The sequence below is a fragment of the Macrobrachium rosenbergii genome, chromosome 34, assembly GCF_040412425.1.
Source record: "Macrobrachium rosenbergii isolate ZJJX-2024 chromosome 34, ASM4041242v1, whole genome shotgun sequence".
Classification (NCBI taxonomy): Eukaryota; Metazoa; Arthropoda; class Malacostraca; order Decapoda; family Palaemonidae; genus Macrobrachium; species Macrobrachium rosenbergii.
In genome coordinates, this window is record NC_089774.1 from 8,236,450 (window position 1) to 8,263,532 (window position 27,083).

Consider the following 27,083-nt stretch of genomic DNA (forward strand, 5'->3'; position numbering starts at 1 on the left):
GTTGACTGACTGTAATAAAATTACAATTTATTAAATATAATATATATATATATATATATATATATATATATATATATATATATATATATATATATATATATATATATATATATATATATATATATATATATATATATATATATCAATCTACATTTATCACATAAAATCGGATCTAAATCTGAGCTATAAATCATTTATTGAAAACTGACCTTCCAACTTTATCCTCACAGATTTTGCCATGCCTGTGGTATCATAAAAAAAAATTGTTTAAATACCTCAGAAAACAATGTGAATGGAATGTCTATACAATGATTAAATTAATAAAAATGAAGATGAATTAAAAGCCATTGAAGAATCAGAAAATTTGTAAATTAGAGGTTAAAAGCCTCAACTGAAAATAGAAGATAAATATCTTTGTGGTTTGGAATTTGAATTGACTGAGAGAGAGAAAAATAAGTAGTAATCAAATATTAATAATTTTTAGATAAACTCATACAAATAATAATTTATGATTATCATTATTCGTATGAGTACATCTAAAAATTATTAATCTGTGATTACTACTTATTTTTCCTTTTTCTTCAGTTGATTCAAATTCCAAAATACAAAGACTTTTATCTTTTATTTTTATATTTATTTAATTTCCTTTCATCTGTGTCTACAAAAAAAATTTAATCATATTTTCCCCTCATAATTATTCATATTTAGCCTCACGCAAACAAACAAATAAATAAACACAAGGAATGTCTATTTAAAGAAGATGAATATCAATAGCTATTCTTCAGTGATAGTTTAAAATTCACATCATTATTTTTCATTCAAATTTACCCAGCTGAGAAGAGCCAGAGAGAGATGGAGTGTTTATGTACACGTGAGTTTAAAATACACAACATTCTGGTAAATACACGAAGAAAGTCGAATACAGGAATTAACAGGAAGTTTTTCTTTTATTTTCAAAAATAGTGTTCATTCTCTTTGGTATGCGTTCATGATCCTCAGATTTGAGAAATCACTCATTATTGTTTTTTTGTTAGTTATATTTTTTTTGTAGATTTAGGACACGATTCTATGTTCACACTTCTACATAATGTGTACTTTTTTTTCCATTAAGGAGTTGGAAATCTCTATTTTTCTGCTGTGAAAAGTCTTATATCTCTTTTCAATATAAATTTTATTCACGAAAACAAGTTCGTTTTAGCTTCTATACATTTCATCACTAGAAATAAGTCACTATATTACACATGTGTTGTTTCTTTTATAATAACTTTTCTTTTTTATTTTCTATACTTTTTTATTTCCATTTCCTTAGTTTCTCAATGTATTATTCTTTTTCTCAATTAGTGTCTATTTTATTCCCTTCTTTATTTCCATTTTAAATTTCTGCTTTCATTTTATATTTTCTCTCTTTCCTTTCATGAAGTTTCTATTTATAAAGTTTCACTTTATTTTTTAATCCACAATCTTATTTTTCAGCCTTTTCTTTCATTAAATGTCTATTTAAAAATGTTCCACTTCAATTTTTAATTCCACGTTCATTTTTCAGTCTTACAATTCTGTAAACCGTGTCTGTATAATTAATTGATTCTTCTGTACAATCCACATTCTTTTTCATTCTTATAACTCTGTAAACCATTTCTGTAAAATTATGTAAACCTTTTCTGTATAATTAATTGATTCTTCTGTAAATTATGTCTGTAAAATTACTTAGTTCTCTTGTAAATAGCTCCTGTAAAATTCACCACTTCAAAACCTCCACAACAAAAACCCAACATGATTCCCAGAAGACACAACAAAGGAATTAAGACAACATCAACAAACATTTCAAAAGTCACACTCCGCTGACTCGAGGACGTCCTCCAAACCGAGTCAGCTTTGACTCGAGAAATGACTCAGCCTGTGACTCACGATGGCCGTGATCGTGAGGGATAGGAGGAGAGTCACGAAGTGGGGTTGAGGCAATTGGCCTGAGGATGGAGGCATCCCTGGAATAGAAGGAGTCGTTGGTTAATGAAGACATTTTTTAGTGTTTATTGGTTTGGGCAGCAAGAGAGAGAGAGAGAGAGAGAGAGAGAGAGAGAGAGAGAGAGAGAGAGAGAGAGAGAGAGAGAGAGACTAGATCCATTTCACCAATATATTCTTTTGTAAAGTGATGTAAATTCAGTGGAAGAAGCTATACGCCCTTCAGTCTTTACAAGAAAAGGAATATTATAGGACTGGGGACATACAGAAGCTGAAAGAGAATCCCACAGCCTTGCAGTAGCTTGAAAATCTCACCAAGAGAACCGTATCATCCCCCCAAAAAAGTCCCAGAAAGAACTCCCTACCTTCTTCCCTTTATCTGAGCTGGAACCTGGAATCTGGAACCTTTCCCCTACAACCTGGACTGACCTGTGTCGCTGGAAGGCTCTACCTTCTTCCCCTTATCTGGACTGGAACCTGGAACCTTTCCCCTACAACCTGAACTGACCTGTGTCGCTGGAAGGATCTACCTTCTTCCCCTTGTCTGGACTGGAACCTGGAAACTTTCCTCAACAACCTGGACTGACCACTGACCTTTGTCCAGAACGTTCTACCTTCTTCCCTTTACCTGGACTGGAACCTGGAACCTTTTCCCAACAACCTGGACTGCCAACTGGCCTTTGTCCAGAACATTCTACTTTCTTCCCTTTACCTGGACTGGAACCTGGAACCTTTCCCCTACAACCTGGACTGACATATGTCTCTGGAAAGCTCTACCTTCCTCCCCTTATCTGGACTGGAACCTTTCCCCTACAACCTGGACTGACCACTGACATTTGTCCCGGGAAAATGACTGACCTTTGTCGCTGGAAAGCGCCGAGATGTCCCTGGATTCCATGACGGGGACGTTGTAGGTGAACTGGCCATCGACGCTGTGTTGCTGAGTCTTGTAGTACAAAGTCGAGATCCTTGCGGAGCACCGGAGTGTCATCTCGCCATGTTTGAAGTGGGACCTCGTTACCAGGAACTTCAGCTGAAGTTTGGTCTGCGCGAGGCCGTCGGGGAAGGAAACTGTTGGGAGGCTCAGCAGGTATTCTGGAGGGGCCTGGAGGAAGAAGAAGAAGAACGGGAAGATTGGGTGTTAGTTTTGGGGCGTGGTTTCGAACCCGGGGATAAGACTGGGGCTTTTGACTCTCGAGTTCGGGATTTCCTAACAGTTTTCGAGGGTTTGACAAGGAAGCTTAGTATCTGGTGTCCTAATTAACTTTTCCTATGTTTATTTTCAGTTTGTATGTCTTTGTTAGAGATATTTTCGTCCTTTTCTTCTATATTTTTTAATCATCTTTTGTTCACTTACCGAGGTATCTTTGTAATCCTTTTATCTATATTTGTGTATAATTTAATTTTATTATTCATATATATATATATATATATATATATATATATATATATATATATATATATATATATATATATATATATATATATATATATATATATATATATATATATATATATATATATATATATATATATATATATACCACAAAATCTCCCACCACAGAAAACCCTTCCTCTCAAAAACCACAACGAATAAAATAAAAACCCTTTTATCTCATTGCGCCACTCGACTCTTCCGCGTCAGCTGTTCAGGTGAGTTGTGTGTACCTGGGAATCTTAATCAAGTTTTGGAGAAGCGGCGTTTAAATGCGATTGCCGGGGTTATATATCCCTGAGAGCCTTTACATCCTCTAGGTTTATAACCTCCCGGCAATGACACGAACCCAGACGCGACCTCGACGAGGGAGTAAGGAGAGGGAATGAGTTATTAGATTTGAAGAGGTAAAGAAAAAAAAAAGAGTAATTCTTTTTTAGCCTGGTTTTGGTCGGTCAGGGTGAAACCGCCAGTGGGAAAAATGGATGCCGGGAGGCGAGGTGGGGAATCTGTCTCTCTCTCTCTCTCTCTCTCTCTCTCTCTCTCTCTCTCTCTCTAGACAATTCTTTTTTAGGTGGTGGGCACAGCACGCGAAATGATAGAGAAAAAGATATATGTGTGGAGAGTGTATTCTCTTCTTCGAATAAACCTTTTTGTTTTCTCTTTTATTTTGACTTTTTGATGGAGAATAATGGTGGTTAAAATCAGATAATAAGTTTTTCTTCTTTACTTACTTTGCGCACGCAAGCATATGCGCATTGCTTGCGCGCGCGTGTGCTTGCAGGTACGTTTGTGTATGTGAGAAATGGGTTAGGGTTCAAGCAAATATATTAGATTATCTAAAAGGAAAATTATATATATATATATATATATATATATATATATATAAATTATATATATATATATATATATATATATATATATATATATATATATATATATATATATATATATATATATATATATATATATATATAAAGTAGCAAAAAATAAAAGGAAAAGGAATTCAGATTCAAGGGTAGGCCTCCAATCAGGGGAAATGTGTAGAATTTCATCCCTAGCAATCAACCACTGACGTTTGTGTGTATATATTTTTTGGGTTTGAAAATTCTGTGTCCAGTGCATACTAAATTTATACACAAACACACACACACCATTTATATATATATGTGTGTGTGTGTGTATTAGATACACAATTTCACCTTCCAATTACAATTCTGATCCACATAACTTTTCCCGTTAATCTAACACCTGATATCAAGCAATATCTTCAGCTATAGCAATAAAATCATCCCTCCAGCGTTCAGTTACAAACAGACTTCTATTTCCCCTTTACAAAACGAATCTTTAATAGAAATTGCAACCGGGGAATAGAAAAAATTACGGTAATTACTCGCCATTCAGTTCGTAACAATGTCCAACTGCCGGCTAACGAGGCCGGCAACAAACGAGCGGATGACTTAATGGCGATTCCGAGTCCCCGGCACAATTAGCTTTTCATTGGGCTGATTGGAGGCAAGACGGAAGAAGAAGGTTTTATTGGTTAGAAGTGTTTCATATTGAATGCTTTTTATCAGTTTCCGTAGAAGAAAACTATTGTGCAGGCTTTGTCTGTCCGTCCGCACTTTATTCTGTCTGCAATTTTTCTGTCAGCACCTTTTTCTGTCCGCCCTCAGATCTTGAAAACTACTGAGGCTAGAGGGCTGCAAATTGGCATGTTGATCATCCACCCTCCAGTCATCAAACATACCAAATTGCAGCCATTTAGCCTCAGTAGTTTTTATTTTATATAAAGTTAAAGCTAGCCATATTCGTGCTTCTGGCAACGATATAGGACAGGCCACCACCGTTCCGTGATTAAACTTTCATAGACCGCTACGCATGGACCATTATACCGAGACCACCGAAAGATACATCTATTTTCGGTGGCCTTGATTATGCGCTGTAGCGGGTGTACAGGAAACTCGATTGCGCCGAAGAAACTCCGGCGCATTTTTTAATTATTTTCTTTTTATTAGGATTTTACTGTTTTATTATGTTGAATAATTTCTTTAGGCAGGGTTTTTTATGAGTGTTTTTATATCATGTAATTGATTATAATATATTATTAATGGTTTATTTTTCAAGAAATTATCTGATATTATATCCAAAAATATTACCCATTTTTCAGAACGTTTGAAAAATGGTATTTTATTATCATAACTATTTTCATTATTATAAATAATTTATCAACCAATTTTTATCATAAACTTAGGCATATTGAGCTGAATATTCATTATAATTATTAATACCGTTAAAATTAAAAATGGCTTATTTCCATAACGCCTTCATAATTATAATACACATTATACTCTCATGATTTTAAACACACTATCGTCATGAAATTTTCCCTCATTATTTAAGAGAGAAAAAAATTGTGAAATCTCAACAATGTTAAGAAAATATAATGAGAGAAGCGTCATCTACAAAGTCTACCCCAAAGCCAAATCTAAGTCCTTCAAAAGAAGGCATCGTGCTTACCCCATACGAATGGGAAAGAAGCAGGTTGGAAGAAGAAGAAGAAGAAATAGGCTGGAGAATGTCTTTTCGACTCTCACGAGCATCTGAATGATAAAGTTAGGTGATTATGTAAATGAAATGATAAGTATTGCCTCTAATTGGCTATACAAGGTGGGAAAACTGTCCTTGTGTTATGGTGATGGGAGTTTTATCTCTCTCTCTCTCTCTCTCTCTCTCTCTCTCTCTCTCTCTCTCTCTCTCTCTCTCTCTCTCTCTCTCTCTATTGAAGTTAAACTTTTTGTTTCATACAATATTTCCATATTTACTATCTCTCATTGTGTATTTTTTGTCAGTTACATTCAACTCTCTCTCTCTCTCTCTCTCTCTCTCTCTCTCTCTCTCTCTCTCTCTCTCTCTCTCTCTCTCTCTCTCTGAATGTCAATACATAAAGCAAGAGACAGACAATTTCACCAGTTTTAACTTAGATTGCTTTTTCATGTCGGCACCGCGTCAAATCTATCTTTAAAACGGTGCATATACATATTTTCTCTTTTACTGAATTCTGAAATTTCTGTATACAACTGGATTTTGAATTATTTGTTTGTAGAATGAATTGTGTAACTCAGAAGGATGCAGCTGTAGAGTGGTAGAGTATTATTAGTTAGAATTTGTTTATGTAAATGGAAGTAGAAAAGAATATATATATTTTTAGGAGACCTTATATATATATATATATATATATATATATATATATATATATATATATATATATATATATATATATATATATATATATGTGTGTGTGTGTGTGTGTATGCCTGTGTATACACACAGCAAATCCTGAGGGTATACAGAATTGCTGCTGAAGTTCCGGTTAAACAAAAACAAAACACAAAAATGTTTCCAACATGTTTGCCACTTGTTTTATACAGCTTACCACTAAACAACTCAGTTCTAAACAAAACTGGACGAGTTTTTAAGGCTAACGTAATTACCTTGGACGTCAAATGAGAGGCATCAAGTTCTCACGCCATGTTCACAGAGAGAGAGAGAGAGAGAGAGAGAGAGAGAGAGAGAGAGAGAGAGAGAGAGAGAGAGATTACTTTATAGTGTATTTTATATCTTTCCATTTCTCATAAAGTTTTACGGATTTTATAAACGAATATAAAATGCTTATCCTGTTATAACTTTGAATGAATATCTGATAACACAGTTTTAATAATTTTTGGTGGGTGAATGGAAAAAAAGGTTAATTTATTATTATTATTATTATTATTATTATTATTATTATTATTATTATTATTATTATTATTATTATTATTATTAATAACCATTATAAATTCCGTCAGTTGGCCACTACGGTAGAAGTAACCTAAACTGGTGAAAAAAATACAAGAATGATTTAATTTTCACGACACCAAGAGCCAAGCTGACACCAAAACAGGACTCTAGGAATGGAATTCTGCCTACAGTGAGCCACGCTTTCCTCTTAAACTCCTTGGGTGCAGAAACGGAGAGAGAAATTATCTAAAAATAGCAAAACAATTTCCATCCGATTCTAGAAATGAAATTCTGCCTACAGTTTGCCAGTTTCATCTTTACACTCCTTGAAAGCATAAAGAGTGAAAAAAAAAATCATTTATAAATATAAAAAAAATTTCCATGACGTCAGTACCTCGAATACTTATTTCATTTTCCAGCCCAGGCAGCGAGAGAGAGAGAGAGAGAGAGAGAGAGAGAGAGAGAGAGAGAGAGAGAGCCAGTCATCCACACCCACTTCATTTGATTAATGGAGGTTTCTCCTTACAGCAATTGATGTCAAACCCAATAATGACGAATTAATTGCTGAGTGAATACCCCGAAACGCGATAAGTACTCAGAGGTCACAGGTCCAGTTTGGCAATTCGTCCCCCAATTGTTCGAGAATTTCGGACTGACACGACGAGCTGATAGAATTATATGCGCTAATGGAATTGATACTAATGAATATTATAAGGCATTAATGAATAAGACCGGGGAGTGTTCAATTGTTTTACTGTGAATTGGCAAGGGTATTAGGATAACTGAGTTCAGGTAGTCTATGTTGTTTTTGTTAATGTTTTCTTGATTGTTTTTGCATATAGGTTTTCTTAATGCATTTTTTTGTGGTTTTAATTGTGGGTTTTTTAGTTTGTCAAATGATTGGATTTGCTTTTTAATTATTATTTTTTATTAATGTTTTCTTAAAATTTTTTTTTTTTAGTTTTTCATTTCCTGTTTTTCTCAAGATTTTTATTCTGTTTTGTTTAGTTTTATTATGAAAAAATCTTTTTATGGGTAATGTAGAGGAGACAAGATTAATATATATATATATATATATATATATATATATATATATATATATATATATATATATATATATATATATATATATATTATATGCAATTATTGCATTTAATTTAGCCATTGAAACATAAAACCTCTCTCTCTCTCTCTCTCTCTCTCTCTCTCTCTCTCTCTCTTTGATACACGAACATTTTACATATCTGTCTGTCTGTCTGTCCGTAGCCTCTTAATCCCATAAAGTTTAAGGACAGGAAAAATACCCAAGAAATATTTAGACTTTTAAGACCCCCAGGCGATGCTGATGACACATTCGCAAGCGAAGAGAAACATTTAAAACAGCAGAAAAGTGAAAGTCCGCATATTCCTATGCTTGCAGACTGCAGGCGCGCTTGCAAGAAGGAATGATGTTGAGTGTTTTATATATATATATATATATATATATATATATATATATATATATATATATATATATATATATATCTTTTATAACGGTATCGTCAAATAAAGACATCTGTGCTTGGCATATTTATTGTATGAGGAAATGGAAAGATGATTTAAATTCTGCAAGTTGAGCTCTCTGCAATTTTGATGGCAGAAGAGACGTATTTAAAAACAAAATATTTTGCCCTCGTAAACTGGCTGTTTCCAGTGAGTGCTGTGTTGGAGAAAACGAGGAACGAGGAACGAGAAATGTATAATGAAAGTGGACTGAAATTGTCATCATGTAAATAAGACCAGATTAGAATTTTATGAGTATCTGAATGAGATAAATTTGATTTTGTTTATTAATGATGTTTCATCTCAAAACTTTGTAGGCATTTTAATCAACATTACAAAATAAGTTTTTTTTATAAATAACTTTTATCTATCTCAAATAATTTCATGATATTTTCTGTAATAAAATTTCATCTGCACATCAAGAAAATTAAAATGTAAAACTACATAACTCTCTTTGAGAGGATTGTTATTTTTCTCGGATTTAGTTGGCCTTATACCAGCACATGCCTTTGTATTGTAACAACCTGTAAGTGACACTTAAGTGACTAAATTTTTAACAAGTCTGGTGAAGACCTCTGGATTTGGCCCAGCCAATTGGAATGTATTGTTCTGTCCAAAAGTGGCCCAAATCATAAAATCTTTGAATTTTAAAAATTAAGTAAAGTAGCTCATCTATGGGAACTTTGAGAGATACAAAACTATTTAAATAAAGACAATTCAAAATATATTAAAAGTTATAACAATATATCAAACTACAACCGTCTAAAAAACAATAAACAATCACTTACAATAAAAACATGAACTACAAAACATCTGAAAATTTCACTCCACAATTGTCTTAAATAAAACCTCAATTACCTACAAAAAACTAAACTTCAGGTAACCACCCTTACCTGTTGCCCATTAATCTGCCAGGTCAACTGGGCAGGAGGAAGTGACCTGGCCGAGGTACAGGTCAGCTTTGCCAGGTCACCTATGTGGTACTCGTGCTGGGTTCCGTGGATAAGGGGTTTCTCCTCAGGTACCACTGGGGAGGAAGACAAAGAAAATAATTAGTTAAATAACTGTTTAAATTTAGGGTCTTAACTATGCTTAGGTGAATGATACGTATTGTTTTTATATGATTGTTATTTGCAGTTATATGAACTTTTCCATGTTAGTGTATATACAGTATATATATATATATATATATATATATATATATATATATATATATATATATATATATATATATATATATATATATATATGATTGTAGATATATAATTTGCAATATATATTATTCAATATATATATATATATATATATAAATAATAATAATAGATAATTTAATAGGTGTTAGTTCAACTATCCACATGTATACTACAAAATAATAATAATAATAATAATAATAATAATAATAATAATAATAATAATAATAATATAGAATTTTTAACAAGTAATTGTAAAATGCATTAAGTAGAAACACTCGACAATATATCTGATTGTACAAGGAACAAGAAGCTAAGCAAACACAAAAAAACTAAGTAAAAAGGAAATATTAAATATTACAGATATTGCCTCATTACCTTGACAAGAACTATTTCACATTATGTGAATAGAAAGAGGTAATATCAGGACAATATTCATCGAGACAATGGAAGACTTTTTTTTATGATTTGCATAATCATGAAAAGGTTGCTTTTGATATTGACTATTTTTGTAATTCAGAATTCAATATTCAGGTCTTTCAGAGCTCGAAGTTCGTTTATGTTCCTGAAATTTATTTTCGAGTGTTCTATTTCATAAGAATAAAGTTGTATATTTTCTTTATTTTTATTATTATTTTCGCTTTGGCACTTTTTTTAGAATCGAAAGATTTTGCGTAAATTTCTCTCAAAATAAACAAATATTAAAAAAAGCATTTTTTAAATATTTATTTTTTGTTTCTGAAATAAAAAGAAAATGAAATACGATCAGTCAAATAACGCAGTTCTATTTTGTAGCAAAAAACAAGAAAGTTATTCAATCTTTTTCGTACTGAAAACCAATAATATTTCCTCATTCCTATTCCTGAGATTACAAAAGCTCACTTTTGCTCTAGTTAATCTCTGAAGAGGCTTTTGTAATCAGAAGAAAAAACCTTTCTTACAAGATTACTATTCTAATAATGTAAGTCTTTATTAACTTACATTTCTTTTTCAGGTTTTGCTCAATCTTTTTGAAATCCTTGGATGTTATTAGTTCTTTTGAAATTGTTTTATCACTTGTACAGGTGAGAATCCTATTTTGCTGTTTTGAAAAATTAAAATTTAACATCAAATTTTTGTAACTCTAATAATCAGGTTTTAAAATTATTATTATTATTATTATTATTATTATTATTATTATTATTATTATTATTATTATTATTATTATTATTATTATTATTATTATTATTATTATTATTATCACAACACCCATTTTAATCCTGCTAAACTCGACATTCTATTCCAACAAACCCAAAGTCATTCTAAAAACAATAACATTACTCCCCAAAATTGTCATGAATTACATTCAGGAATTACATTATCTACCCCTCCCCCTCTCCCCTCCCCCTAAACCACTTAACTGGACTTACTGAACCCCCTCCCACCAACCAACAAAAGGATCAAAATAAAATGACATCACAAAGACAGAATTTGGGTCACTGATGCTTAACAAAAGGCTGGGCACTGGATAGCAAAGTGGGAACTTCAAAGGGTTTTTGTAGGATAAAGATACTTCAGGACTTTTTTTTTTCAAAGGAATTGTGACTCATATTTGCAACAGGAGGCTTTTGGGAGGGAATCCTTTTAACAGGGGATGATAGAGCTGTTTTGTTAATCGTGGTGTTTGGTTTGAGTTATGATTGTTATTTGGTAATTGTTATTTGATAATGATAATGACATGAATAATGGAAGTCATGTTGATGTATATATACTTGCAATTTTATTTTTTTCAATTTTTGGTTTAAAGTATTGCTTTACAAATGGATGTTTTAGAAGTAATTTTATATATATATTTTTCACTTATTTATTTTCTAAGTTAATAGCAATAAAAAATACTACTTTGATTTTTTGCTCAGACATTTCAAAAGTAAGGGGAAACAATAAATAGCCTGTATATATATATATATATATATATATATATATATATATATATATATATATATATATATATATATATATATATATATATATATATGTGTGTGTGTGTGTGTGTGTGTGTGTGTGTGTGTGTGTGTGGGAAGGGAGTGAAAGGTCTTATTCATAGAAATATAATCATACAAGCATTGCAAGCGGACATTTTTCATAAATCATTTCTCATGCACTCTGCTCTTCATCGAATATATTCATACATATATATACAGTATATATAAAAGCATAGCAAACATTTCCCGCAAATAATTCCTGTTTGTAAGCGTTTTTCAATTCATGTCTGTTAATTGTTATCCTGTGAGTTTTCAAAGCCATTTTTCAAAAGATATTTGTGATTTTTGAAGTAATGTAATATTTTTCTTTACTTTTTTGGGGTGGGGAACATTTTACACTGTTTTACTATTCTTTTAATTTTGGTGATGTAGTTAAGACACTTTAAATTTTCAAGTATTTTTAACAGAAGGACACTATATTATTATTATTATTATTATTATTATTATTATTATTATTATTATTATTATTATTATTATTATTATTATTATTATTATTATTACTGGACAACTGAAGGACTGGTAGTAGTTGCAGCAATGATAATAATTGTTTTGATATTGATTACGAATGGTATTGGCAGTTACATTACCAAGTAATAATAATAATAATAATAATGAAGAAGAAGAAGAAGAAGAAGAAGAAGAAGAAGAAGAAGAAGAAGAAGAAGAAGAAGAAGAAGAAGAAGGAAAAAAGCAACAACAAACATAAGCAACAGTTCCTCCACTTGTCAAAAGGCAAAACAGACTAGAGAGAGAGAGAGAGAGAGAGAGAGAGAGAGAGAGAGAGAGAGAGAGAGAGAGAGAGAAAGAGACGAGGATCATTAAAACTTGCTTCCTTCTCGAAACCTTTCAACTGAAGACCTCATCATTCTCTGATCTTGAATAGAGTTCTTCCACAAGTAACGACAGAGAGAGAGAGAGAGAGAGAGAGAGAGAGAGAGAGAGAGAGAGAGAGAGAGAGCACCACAATGACATGCGAATAATAGGCTTCAGATGAAGGGCGTAGGTGGGCTTGACTGAGCGAGAGCTAGCCAGAATGATATACGAAGAAATGGGCGTTGGGGGATGTTTTTGGGTGGGTGGTGTGATCCATATGGGCGTTTGTATGATGACAATGGGCCTACGTGGGCGTGGGCGTTGCCTCGTTGGCGTGTTAGTCATAAGTGATTATGCCTAGATGATGAAGAAAATGGTAATATTTTTTTAATTCTACAAAATAATTCTAAGTACAAAACTCTCTCTCTCTCTCTCTCTCTCTCTCTCTCTCTCTCTCTCTCTCTCTCTCTCTCTCTCTCTCTCTCTCTCTCTCTCTCTCTCTCTCTCTCTCTCTATATATATATATATATATATATATATATATATATATATATATATATATATATATATAAGGTTCATGCTTACACGCATGAGTCATACTTTTAGCCCAACAGTTCCTTTGCTTTCCTATCTCTCTCTCTCTCTCTCTCTCTCTCTCTCTCTCTCTCTCTCTCTGTCTTCCTCCGCACGCACTGGGTATACATATGTTTCCATCATTTTTGCCTGACCTAGTTCCTGACATTTCGAAGTGTTGATGACAAATGATTTTTTGACTGTGGGGGTTTTTCCGCTTCGCCTGTCAGTGGGAGTTTGAGTAAGCTGGGTGTGAATTTCTCTCTCTCTCTCTCTCTCTCTCTCTCTCTCTCTCTCATAATTCTCTTATATTTTGCCTAGTTACCTGCACATCAAAATATATGAATATTACAATCATTGTTGAGTTATATTCTCTGTTACATAACAAATAAATTCATCTAGTTGTTGTTATATATATATATATATATATATATATATATATATATATATATATATATATATATATATATATATATATATATATATATATATATATATATAATATATATATATATATATATAAATGCTTTCGGAAATGTTTCAGTTCAGCTTCACCTAATAAAATGATATTTATTATAAATAGCATTAAGCATTCCAAGAGAAGGAATATTCCCATTCCAAGTCTCTAAATGAAATTTTCTTAAAACACAACAATAACAAGAAATTCATGTGTCTATTTCTTTCTATCAAATCTGGGAATGGATTCTAAGAAACTGAAAATTCCCATTCCAAGTCTCTAAATGAAATTTTCCCAAAACATAACAACAACTAAAAAAAAACTAAAGACTCCTGTCTCTCTGTCTGTCAGTATGTCTACTCGTCTGTCAGTCAGCCTGTCTCCAAGCTCTTGCCCCCTGACCTACAATTCACAAAACAGGATTAGCATTTCCAGGCGTCTCGTAATCTTTGCGGGGACGGGGAAAAACCTTCCTCCATATTTGTGCTAATTCTTCGTCGTTCTCCAAGTTTGAGTAACACCAGGTGCACTTAAGTCCTGTTGGTTTCTTGGGGGAAAAAGGTTCCACTTGGTTTCTTGGTTTTTTTGGGGGAAATGGTTCCACTTGGTTTTTTGGTTTTTGGGGGAAAATGGTTTCATTTTGCTTTTTTATTTTTTTCTCTAGCTTAATTCTCTTGTGTGTTTAGTTTTCTGTGTTGATGTTTGGTCGTGTGGTTGAAGATTATATATATATTATATATATATATATATATATATATATATATATATATATATATATATATATATATATATATATATATATATATATAATATATATATTTATATATAACAAGAAATTTCAAACAATATATAGAATATATATATATATATATATATATATATATATATATATATATATATATATATAACACAAACTAACCTAACCACACAATACCCTACATATATATACCACTGAATTCCACGACAACAATTCCACCTCTTCCTTACCTACAACCATCATTCCCGCACTCTTGTCGGCTGTGTGGAATTCCGGGGCATCTGAGATGACCTCACATTTGTACCTTCCGCTGGTGTTTAACCCCACGTTCTTCAAGACGACTGTCTCTCCCGTCGACTGCTCTTTCTGCAAGATGAAGAAGAAGAAGAAGAAGGTGAGAGAAAGTGAGTTTCAAGATTGCTCGAGTTTAGTTTTTAAATTTGGGGTTTTTTGAATTTGCGTTGGGATGGTGATTTTGTGAGGTTTAGGATGTCCAACTAAGTACTGGTGAATTTAGAGGAAAGTTTGAGTTTATTTTTAGTTTTTTGGTTTTTGAATTTGGGTTAAAATTTTCACTTCACGGAATTTAAGCTCTCAGGTTAAGTGCTGGTGAATTTAGAAGAATTTTTGAATTTATATTTAATAACTGAGTTTTAAATTAGAAGCACTGGTGAGTCTGAAGTTATTTATGAATTTATTTTCCAAATTTGAGATTTTAATTTGTGTTCAAATTTTGATTTCTTTCGGCCATTCAGGGATAAAGTTAGAGTGGTTAGACAGCCTGACAAAGAGATCCGAAGGGACCTGCAAATACTTTTCAGTAATGCCTACAGTGCACCACGTGAGGTGCACAGACGGCCCTAAAAGAAGAAAACTGATAAAATATATATTTAAATTTGATATTAGATATAAATATATATATTAAATTTAAAGTATTTATTTAAATATATATTTATATATATATATATATATATATATATATATATATATATATATATATATATATATATATATATATATATATATATATATATATATATATCAAACAAGAACAAAGAAAGTCATAATAACGAATGATTGAATTCAAAGAAAAGAATGGCAATATAAACTTGGACACAGAAGAATATAAATGGAAATCCTGACTTAGATAAACTGAGGAATAAAAGTAATTCGAATAAAAAAAAAGAATATCAATTGAAACTTCAGCAAGAGGAGGAGAGACAACTTCAAACTGAACGAAGTAGAATTGTGAAAGATTTGTTAGAGAATCAAGCTGAATTTATACGACATGAAGTTTGCTAATATGGAAAAAGGAGAAAGGTGAAATGAAGAGAATAATGGTGATTTATGAAATGGTGAAGACATTAAATAAAAGTTTTTTTTTTAAAGGAAGACTTTTTTTTAAAGTTTTATATGTCTTTAGTGTTGTTTAATTTTTTTATTTCTTAAAAGTTCTAGATTTTATAATATTAAGCCTTTTGAAAAATATATAATTCATATTTATATGTTTTTCAAATTTTAAACCTTAAACCTTGCCCTTGTTTTCTGGGAAACATTATATTTTATCCATACATTTTTAAACATTCAAAAACAAAATACATTCATTTATAAATTTACAGTTATATTAGTATAGTATTCATCGAATTTATACACACACACACACACACAAAATCGCCCAATTAACCCAGCTGGCAGGAGTGCCCATTAAAATAAACCAGTTATCATTGGAATTATCAAGACAGAGGCGAAGGATCTCATTGGCTCTCGCTGGCGAAATGAATTCCCGCGAACGGCGATTAAGGATTCCAATCAGGAGGCTCTATATCAGATCCTACGACGTCCTTCCCGACTCCCATTTTAATTAGAGATGAAGGAAACCTGTTCGACGAGGAGAATGGATGACCTCTCTCTCTCTCTCTCTCTCTCTCTCTCTCTCTCTCTCTCTCTCTCTCTCCCAATGAACTGCCTTCCATCGTGAATAGGAGATTATGAGTTTGGAGTAGTTAGTCTTTGGCAGCCATGTTGGAAAGAGACGTTGCTTCTCCGCTGGGTGTGGGCGTGTATTGATATCTATGAGGGAATGAATGGGGTAAATGTACGTTTTGATTTCTTCATGTTCGTCTGCCATGTTGGAAGGAGACGTTAGTTTAATTTTAGAGTGCCTGTTTCGATCAGTGAACTCATAAAGATAGATATAACATGGCCTTTTTCCTTAATATTTGCTGTAATTAATTTAAAATGTCTCTCATGCAAAGAAAAATGTACTTTACAAATCGTCACATTTAATTTTATACAAAAAAATAGCAAACGCAAAAACAGAGAAGAATATTTTTTATTTTTCTATATATATATTTTTAAATCTACTCCTCTTGAAAACACAGATAAGTGGACTTATTAAAAAAAGAAACGTATCATATACTTTCTCAAAATATACATAAATTTAGATCCTACATTTTAAGGTAAGACTGAAAGATGAATTTACAAAATAATACAAACAGCAGCTTTCTTTTAATACATATTCACAGTCTTTCACAGTCTTCTCTACTCACAATCCCACCCACAAAAAAGAGACAACTAAACTTGATAAACTAAAAAAAAAACAAAGACACAATAGCCCATTCATTCCTTCCCAGACAACTGCTTGGCCAAGTACAGAACAAAACACATTTTCCTCTGTGGCAGATGTATCAATAATTAATGATATGTTTCATTCATGGTAGAAGGTGTTCTCTCCTCTTACAGGTAAGCCAGTGTTTTCGTTGCTTAGTTCCTATCTTATTTTCTTAGTGTTTGCCTCTCTCTCCTCGTTAAGATATTTCTTTCTTGGTTAAGATATTTGGTCTGGTGTGCTATCAATGTACTTCGATTGTGAATGGCTGGTTTGCACAGGGTTAATAATTAAGTTATTGTGGAGTTATGTAATTATTAATTTTTATATGTTTTATCAATAATTTTTATTTGACTCTACAATCCTTATTTCAGGGAATAATAATAATAATAATAATAATAATAATAATAATAATAATAATAATAATAATAATAATAATAATAATAATATGACCACTTATGATAAATCTTCATAAATTTTATAATTTTTTATTATTATTATTATTATTATTATTATTATTATTATTATTATTATTATTATTATTATTAATATAATTAATAATTATTATTATTATTATTATTATTATTATTATTATTACATAATAATAATATAATAATAATAATAATAATAATAATAATAATAATAATAATAATAATAATAATAATAATAATTTATTATAAGTGACCAGACTACTATTATTATTATTATTATTATTATTATTATTATTATTATTATTATTATTATTATTATTATTATTATTATTATTATCATAAAAGTATTTACTCTCGGTTCCTCTCTGGCTTTCCCCCAAAACCCATTTCGTCAAACTGGCCAACCATTTAGCGGCGGTAATGCCCAAAGTTCAAACGTCTTCATGGCTCCGAGGATTCTTGTTTGTCTTCGGAATTATTTCAATCAGCGGAAGGGACCCGGGCTATTAACTCTGTTTTTTTTATTTTTATTTTATTTTTATTCTTTTTATTCGTTGTTCTTTTGGTTTTGCTGTTTTAGTATTGGTTGTGAGGATTATTATTATTATTATTATTATTATTATTATTATTATTATTATTATTATTATTATTATTATTATTATTATTATTGTTGTTGTTGTTTTATTCGTTGCTCTTTTGGTTTTGTTGTTCAGCACTGATTTTGGTATATTTTTGTTCTTTTTATTATGTTGTTTCTTTTCGTGTATTGCATTGTTTCACTTTCTTTTTATTTTGTTTCTATATTACCCCTGTATGTTCCATTGTTTCACTTCTTGAAGTGTGTTGTTTCTCACGTAAATTTTTTGTTGTATCTCTCATTCTGATTTTGATGTTTCTCTCTCTCCATTTTGCATTATCTTTTGTTATCCCTATTCCTGCCCTTTACCATTTCCTTCCCATTTTGTTGCTATTCTCTCTCTTTATATTTTGTCCTTTTTCCCTTATTCCTTTTCAGTTTGTAGTTTCTAATTATCCTTTCGTTCATCTTGCTTATACATGTATTCTTCTTATTCCCCTTCTTCTTCTTTAAATTTTGATCCTTTCTTCTTATACCTTTCCAGTTTGTAGTTTCTAATTATCCTTTCATTTATCTTGCTTATTCGTCTGTTCTGTTTATCCCCCTTCTTCTTCTTCTTCTTCTTCTTCTTCTTCTTCTTCTTCTTCTTCTTCTTCTTCTTCTTCTTCTTCTTCTTTAATTTTTGATCCTTTCCTCTTTCCAGTTTGCAGTTTATAATTCCAGTATTCTTTCTTTCATTTTGCTTAGTCTTGTATTCAGTTTATCCCACTTCTCTCCTTCTTCTTCCTAATCTTCTTCTCCTCCTCCTCCTCCTCCCCCTTCTTCGTTCTTCTTCTTCCTCTTCTTCTCCAAGTCATTGCACCGAGAAATAACGGCAGCCATCTTTAAATTTTCAACGTAATTGCATATCACCGCGAGTTTATGTCATGCAATAAGAAGCAGTCCAGTCTTCTTTTCAAGAATTTCTACCTTATTTAGACGTCAGGCAAAAGTTCAAATTTCTTATTTAGATGACAAATAAGATTTTTTTCGTAATTCCATATATTTTTCATCGGGTATTGTCACACCTAGGCAAAATGTGAATGTGCTTTTTATATGTATTTTGATATGGTTATGTTCTAGAAAAAATACGAAACAAAAAGATTTATCTTGAAATGTACTCATAAGAATTGCAAGGAAATGGTTTAGTAAGATATAATGATGGGTTTTTCTCCTGTCTTTATGTGTTTTGTTCTATTTTTGTATTAATGAGCCTGGAAAAATACAAAATACATATATTATCTTGTGATGTACCGAAGACAATTGCCCCAAAATAATTTAGCAGACAAAAAATTATTTTGATGACTTTATTTAGTTTTGGTAACAATTTTTATAAGTAGCAGACGTATATATATTCTATTGTTTTATTTCTGAAAAAAGAATAAAAACAAAAAATTGCAAAGCTATTTTTTCGCATAATAACCAACACAAGAATTGCACCAAAATTCTTCTGCAAATAACACTTTTTGATCATTCTTTTAAAGGAACATTATATATTCCTAATGATTGCAGGGTAATACTATTGTATATTACATGATTGTTTCACATAACTCTGTAAACTGTGATCTAGCTTTATTCCTTCAAAATATATATGTTGTGAACTTGTTATTGTAGGAAATATTAAAATACATAAAAAATAACTTTTTTGCACATGGTATTTACTTCAAAATTAAATGTAGTGTTTTTGTTTACAGCACTGATTTTTTTTTGTGTGCCCATGTTCATATCTTTTAAGACAAGGCTAATTGCCAAAAAATAGTTTTTATTCTGTTTAAAATTATTACTTAAATTTTTTATTTACTAACCTACACATAAACATAATTTAAACAAGTAAAAAATACGCCATGGTGGTGCCAGGAGTACGATCATGGCTAACTTTAACCTTAAATAAAATAGAAACTACTGGTACTAAAGGGTTGCAATTTAGTATGTTTGATGACTGGAGGGTGGATGATCAACATACCAATTTGCAGCCCTCTAGCCTCAGTAGTTTTTAAGATCTGAGGGCGGACAGAAAAAGTGGGGAAAAACATACAAATCCATCTCAACAGTTTTCTTTTACAGAAAACTAAAAAAGGGTAATTTTTTGTTAACATTTTCCAACCCTAAGGTAGCAACTAATTTCTTTCCATTTTCCTTGTAACATAAAAAATCTTGTAATTGTCCTTTGCTGTGTTTTAGGGTTATTGTTTTTACAAATGAGCTCACGCAAGATACAGGTGTTAAGTTCATGCCCTGTGCTAAAACAGGGTAAACATGAATGCTATAAAAATGATTTGCATTGCACCTGGGAGTGTGTGAAATTATGTTGCTTTAAACTGATGGCATGGCACAAACATATACATACACATACAAACACTGTATAAACAGTTTTGTGTTTATACGTTTTTTCTTGACTGAAAAAGCCAGATAAATTTACAAGATAGTCTTTTGCTCATTAAAAATTTAGTAATTGTAATAAATCTTATTATATTCACACACTATAGACAAACAGTTGTAAAAAATTTGTATATATGGTTTTAATTTTGTATATAAGTTCATGTACAATAACTATGGGTTTAACTTTGTGTTTATCTCAAAAGAAATATAAGATATTATAAACAAAGACAATTTCAGGATATTATTCCACGTAAACAAAGAAATAAAAACAAATTCAACACTGGCTGGCGAAACACATTAGAATATCCCAGACCTCTATTTTTCGGAAAACATTGTCGACCAAGAACAGATAAATGTTCCTGCCATTTTTATTCGTCAATACCTTCTTTTTCTTCTCGTTTTTCTCTCTTCTATCTTTTTTTTTTTTGCTTTTTGGTCTATTGTGAGAACGCAGACAATTTGAAACGTAACACGAAATTCCTACAATTCCTTACCCAGGAGCCGCGGTGGGGGAAAAAAAATGAAATATCACTACAACGGCAGGACTACAGTACACAGAAATATCAGTGTTGCCAACCTTAATAGCATTAAAATTCAGTGCTGCCAACGTGACAGGTAGTAAACAAAAATCAGTGGTGCCAACAGAATGCGTATGTGGGTACGAGACATACCCTTTGAATATTACAAAATCATGGCTACCAATTTAATAATAGAGTATAACTACAAGCATTTAATAGAATGAAACCCAGTGGTACCAACATATGACACCTCTCCTTTGCAATACTTGGAAAACAGTGTTGCCAACATAACAACACAGGGACGCAGGGCTGCCATCATGAGGCGGTATATAATACAGAGAGAGAGAGAGAGAGAGAGAGAGAGAGAGAGAGAGAGAGAGAGCCAACGACAGCAGAGAGATGGCGGAAAATCCACAGTGACTGTCATATGTATTGCTCGGGTATGACATTTATAACAAGTTGCAGCTTTGCGAAAAACGGACTGAGAGAGAGAGAGAGAGGACGGCAGTAACAAACAATCAAGCTGCCATTCTTACAAGCTCACAAAAAGAGAGACAGAAAGAGAAAGGGAGATAGGTAACGAGAGAATGAAAGCGTCAGGAAGACGCAGAGAGAGAGAGAGAGAGAGAGAGAGAGAGAGAGAGAGAGAGAGAGTAAAAAGCAGTTTCATTATACTCTCAGTAAATCTCTAAAGCGTAAAGGGCCATTTAAATGCCAAATAAAATCTTCAGCTAATACAATAAAATAATCATTAAGACATTGAGTACAGAAAATCTACCATTGGTAATTTAAAAAAAATCAAAGTTGCTTAGTGAAGATTAGATGGTTAATAAACATCAAATTGAAATTAGATATGTCATATATAATTACATTATTTAATTTCGCAGCAAGGATAATTAATAATTAATTTGAAATTATATAATTAAGATTTATAAAGACACCATTGTTAGTTATTTATTACGTTATTTATCTACGAAACCAATAAAATACAAATCTATCATAAAAATAATTCTATGAAAACAATTTTATAATCATTTTTATATTTCTGAATAAATGAAAAAAAAATGTATATTTACCTATATAAAATGTAAACATCAAATGATATTTAACTATTCAATTGCAAAATCAGTAATCTTCCTATGAATTCAACATTCAATTAACTGATCATATTAATTTAAAAAAATTAATCATATAGAGATAAATCACATTCAATTCCCTGGCTGCAAAAATAATAGCATTATGCGAAAACGACTCTAAATAAATTTCATAAAAGATCACTATATTCAAGTTTTGAATTTATGGAATTTTGACACATATCTGAATTCAGTTCGAGTTTATTCGTTTTCATTTTTCAGTTCTCTCTCCTCCCAGTTTTTGAATTGCTGGTGTCAGAAGTACACAAAAGGGGAAGAATATGGAACAGATAAAATGTTTCCAGATTCTTTCTGTCAATTCTTTTTCCTCTCTCTCTCTCTCTCTCTCTTTCTATATATATATATATACATATACAAAATATATATATACAATTATATTCACATAACTAAAAAAATCTCGTAAAAGAGAAATTCACCTTGAAGCAACACCAAGGATTTTGGAAGAAGGGGAAAAGAGGAATCAATAAATACAGAAACAGAAAGAGATAAACAGGGGAAAAATGATCAAATAGCAAATGAAAAATTAAGTCTTTTCAAGTCTTTGGACCAATTCCTTCTATTCATCTCCGTGAGGACAAAGGGACCCAGCTATCTGGAAGAAAATGAAAACATTTGTTGCAAAAAAGAGAGAGAGAGAGAGAGAGAGAGAGAGAGAGAGAGAGAGAGAGAGAGAGAGAGAGAGAGAGAGAGTAAAAATGTTGATATAAAATAGGAAAGCGAACGGAGAGGTCATATTAAAACAGTGAGAGAGAGAGAGAGAGAGAGAGAGAGAGAGAGAGAGAGAGAGAGAGAGAGAGAGAGAGAGAGAGAGAGAGAGAGAGAGAGAGAGAGAGTGAGAGAGAGGGTCGTGGCTTTTTTTAGTAAAAGAAAAGACTTAGAAATGGATAGAGAAATTGGAAGAATTGTAAAATATTGATGGAGAGAGAGAGAGAGAGAGAGAGAGAGAGAGAGAGAGAGAGAGAGAGAGAGAGAGGGTCGGGGCCTTTTTTTAATAAAAAAGAAGGCTTAGAAAAGGGTAGAGAAATTGGAGGAATTGTAAAATACTGATGGAGAGAGAGAGAGAGAGAGAGAGAGAGAGAGAGAGAGATAAGAAAACTGACATAAAAAATCCAATACCCAATAGCTTGCAAGGACGTAAGGACGAATAAAGAGAGAGAGAGAGAGAGAGAGAGAGAGAGAGAGAGAGAGAGAGAGAGAGAGAGAGAGAGAGAGAGAGAGAGAGAAAGTTTTAAACGACCCCAAAAAAGGGGACATTACCCACGAAGGACAAAGGACAGAAACGCACAAAGAAAGAATGACAAGAACGAAAAGAAAATAAAAAAAAAAAAAAAAAAAATAATTACTGTCTGGCTTTGACCGGAATAAACGTAAAAATACCAAACAAAGAAATAAAAAAAGAGAAAGAAAATAATTATTGTGTAACTCTGAAAGAGGAATGCGTATTTGCGGACAAAAGATAATGACGCAGAATGTAAATACAGGCGAGGAGTATGTACTGACGCAAGCGCGTGCGCGCGCGTAACTCTTATAAACATGTTTGCTCTGAGGCATTGAGAAACGTAAGGGAGCTTCTCGGAAGTTAATGCTTTCTTTTATATGAGGCTCGCGTGATAAGATTCCGTTGAATTAAGGCAAATTTGATAAAATTCACCGTACATATTACTCGAGGGACGTCTTTGAATTCAGGAAAGTATATGTGAAAGAAGTGAATTCAACCCAAAAAAACAAATTAAACCAAAATTCATGGAATAATGGGAAACTGAGTACAAGCGAATTCAACCCAAAAACCAAATTAAGCCAAATTTCATGGAATAATGGGAAAGTGAATATATGCATGAATTCAGCCCCCCTAAAATTAAACCAAAATTCATGGAATAATGGGAAAGTGAATATATGCATGAATTCAACCCCCCAAAATTAAACCAAAATTCATGGAATAATGGGAAAGTGAATATATGCGTGAATTCAGCCCCCCCAAATTAAACCAAAATTCATGGAATAATGGGAAAGTGAATATATGCATGAATTCAACCCCAAAATTAAACCAAAATTCATGGAACAATGGGAAAGTGAATATATTCATGAATTTAACCTAATGACAATTAAACCAAAATTTACTGAATTATGAAAATACATTTAAATTCAATTGTTTGAATTCTGTGAGGCAGGAACATTGGACTGGGGTTGAATTTAGTAAGTGAAATAGACCTAGGAACTAAATGAATTTAGTTAAAAGGCAATTCAGGAAATAAGGTTGAATTTATAGAAGTCTCCCATAAACCTGATTTTGACAACGAGAGAAAAATATTATTTTTGAATTCAGTTAAAGAAAGATTGGATATATAGACTTGAATTCAATTGAAATGATATGCTGAAAGCACCTTGAATTCATTTCAGAAGTAAAGAATATAAGCTTGAATTCTACACAAGGAAAGTTATTACATTGAATTATGTTTGAATTTAGTGATTGCAAATTATTGAAACAATTATATCCATGTATATATTAGTATGTATATATATATATATATATATATATATATATATATATATATATATATATATATATATATATATATATATATATATATATATATATATATATATATATATATATGTATATATATATATTAGATTTATATTTTTAGTTATTGTCTATTCTCCCTTCCCCCAAACTTTTATTGACTTCTACAGCAGTACATCTCCATGTTTTTTCCCCATTTTTTTTTTTTCACACAATCTTTCAGTCTTTTATTTCATGCCTTCCTTTATTGCCAGTGACCCAGTAACCTGTGTTTGTTTTCTACCCCCGTCTCTCTCTCTCTCTCTCTCTCTCTCTCTCTCTCTTTGTGAATTGGATAGTAACATTATTTGCATTGTTTTCTGTTACACCTCTCCATCCACGTAAAAAATCTTTATATCATTTGCATTTTCTCTCTCTCTCTCTCTCTCTCTCTCTCTCTCTCTCTCTCTCTCTCTCTCTCTCTCTCTCTCTCTCTCTCTGTACACTGACATTATTTGCATTGCTTTCTGTTCATCTCCGTCTGCATTATTTAATTCTTCTCTCTCTCTCTCTCTCTCTCTCTCTCTCTCTCTCTCTCTCTCTCTCTCTCTCTCTCTCTCTCGCACCACAGAAAAATAGAATTTGAAAACGCCCGAGAAGGTACTGTTAGATTCAAGAGTCTATGTTCTTTCTTGATATAATCTCTTAATAAAAATAGGGAATACAGAAGAATGCATAAAATTCAGCACTGCAGAAATTAATACTCACAAAAATATATTAAGTAAAAATATTTTCTTTTCCTTTGAAAGAAGATGATTGAAAAAAAATTCTAGATTCAGAAAATGAAGATTAAGAAAAATATCTGAGATGAAAGTATTTTTTGGTCAATATTTTCAGAAGCTGTCGGTCAAAGAGAATTTCCAAAGAGAAATATCTTACACGAAAAGATCTTCGGATTTGTTTTTAATATCTCGATGGCCTTTCGTGAATGGAAAGGTAAATATTTGAGAAAACACCAAATAAAAACATAAAAAATTGTTTTTCATTGTGTCCATCAAGTGAATATATCTGGATTTTATCATAAAGATTTTTTTTGTAAATTTTAATGAGTAAAATTTAAATGAAAGTATAGATATTTATGAAACTATTATGGCATTAATAGAAAGATGAGTTTTTAGGTTTTGAAAACAATTATATATTATTGTCAAATATAAGACAATTTATTGTTTTTACATTTTTTTTTATTTTTAAACTACAAAGTCTGATTTGAGAGAACATTTCTATAAAGAGTAATTTTAGGTTAAAGGCTTGAAGATATTCAACTATATTTGATAAAGAAGGCATAAGGCAGTATGAACTTTTTTTAATTGATTTTTTAATTTTTAAAGTAATTAGGTAAGCTAAGAGCTTTTTAATCTTTTATGAAATAGCCAAGTTTCTGAAAAGAATTTTGTATACACATGTATATATATATATATATTTATATATATATATATATATATATATATATATATATATATATATATATATATATATATATATATATATATATATATATATATATATATATATATACTTGAAAAGAACAGGTAGAAATCAAATTACTCGCTCAGAACAGATACATTTTAACAAAACTATCGAACAAAAATAAAAAAGGTGAATGTAAATCTAACATCTATCCGTTTTTTACCTTTGAACGAGAAACATTACCCAGTTCAAAAACTCTCCTTACAAAAAAAGAATAAATATAAAAAGATTACCTAAACGGCAAAGAATGTTCCCACACCCAAAAGAGACAAAACCGACTGAAATAGAGACATTATCGTCCATATTTTATCACCCCATTTGCAATCTCACGCACGGAGACGAGATCTTCGTAAATATTTTAAGAGGGTCCTCTTGTTGCATGAGACTATACCATCCAATTTTGATCCTGAGCTAAAGTTCGGAGGCGGGACTCCTTGGAGGAAGGGAAAAGAAGACGCTATTTGTATCTGTCTCGTATGTTACTTGAGGAGAGAGAGAGAGAGAGAGAGAGAGAGAGAGAGAGAGAGAGAGAGAGAGAGAGAGAGAGAGAGAGAGAGAGATTGTTGCTTCAGTACTGAGACAATGTTCTGGCATTTGGAAAGCTCCGTGTTTGGCCAACATTTAGTCTCTCTCTCTCTCTCTCTCTCTCTGTTGTTCCTGTATTCTAGGGAGTTTGGTCTAAGATTGTTATTTTGGAAAGGTCTAACTAGTGATAAAGAGAGAGAGAGAGAGAGAGAGAGAGAGAGAGAGAGAGAGAGAGAGAGAGAGAGAGAGAGAGAGAGAGAGAGTTTCTGTACCTAGAATATTTTTGTTTTGAATTATG

At 31.6% G+C, this 27,083-nt stretch overlaps 1 protein-coding gene across 1 annotated transcript in view; it reads right to left on the reverse strand.

Annotated features, from left to right (window-relative positions):
• Nucleotides 1-1,034: 1,034 nt before the first annotated feature.
• The window catches only part of LOC136856158 (cell adhesion molecule 3-like), a 165,496-nt gene continuing 139,447 nt past the window's right edge, over nucleotides 1,035-27,083 (reverse strand). The window contains exons 3-6 of the mRNA XM_067133826.1: nucleotides 14,758-14,893; nucleotides 9,610-9,743; nucleotides 2,818-3,064; nucleotides 1,035-1,982 (exon numbers count right to left, since the gene is read on the reverse strand). Coding sequence (XP_066989927.1) covers nucleotides 1,867-1,982; nucleotides 2,818-3,064; nucleotides 9,610-9,743; nucleotides 14,758-14,893 — 633 coding nt within the window. The 3' untranslated portion in view covers nucleotides 1,035-1,866. The remainder of the gene's footprint in view (nucleotides 1,983-2,817; nucleotides 3,065-9,609; nucleotides 9,744-14,757; nucleotides 14,894-27,083) is intronic.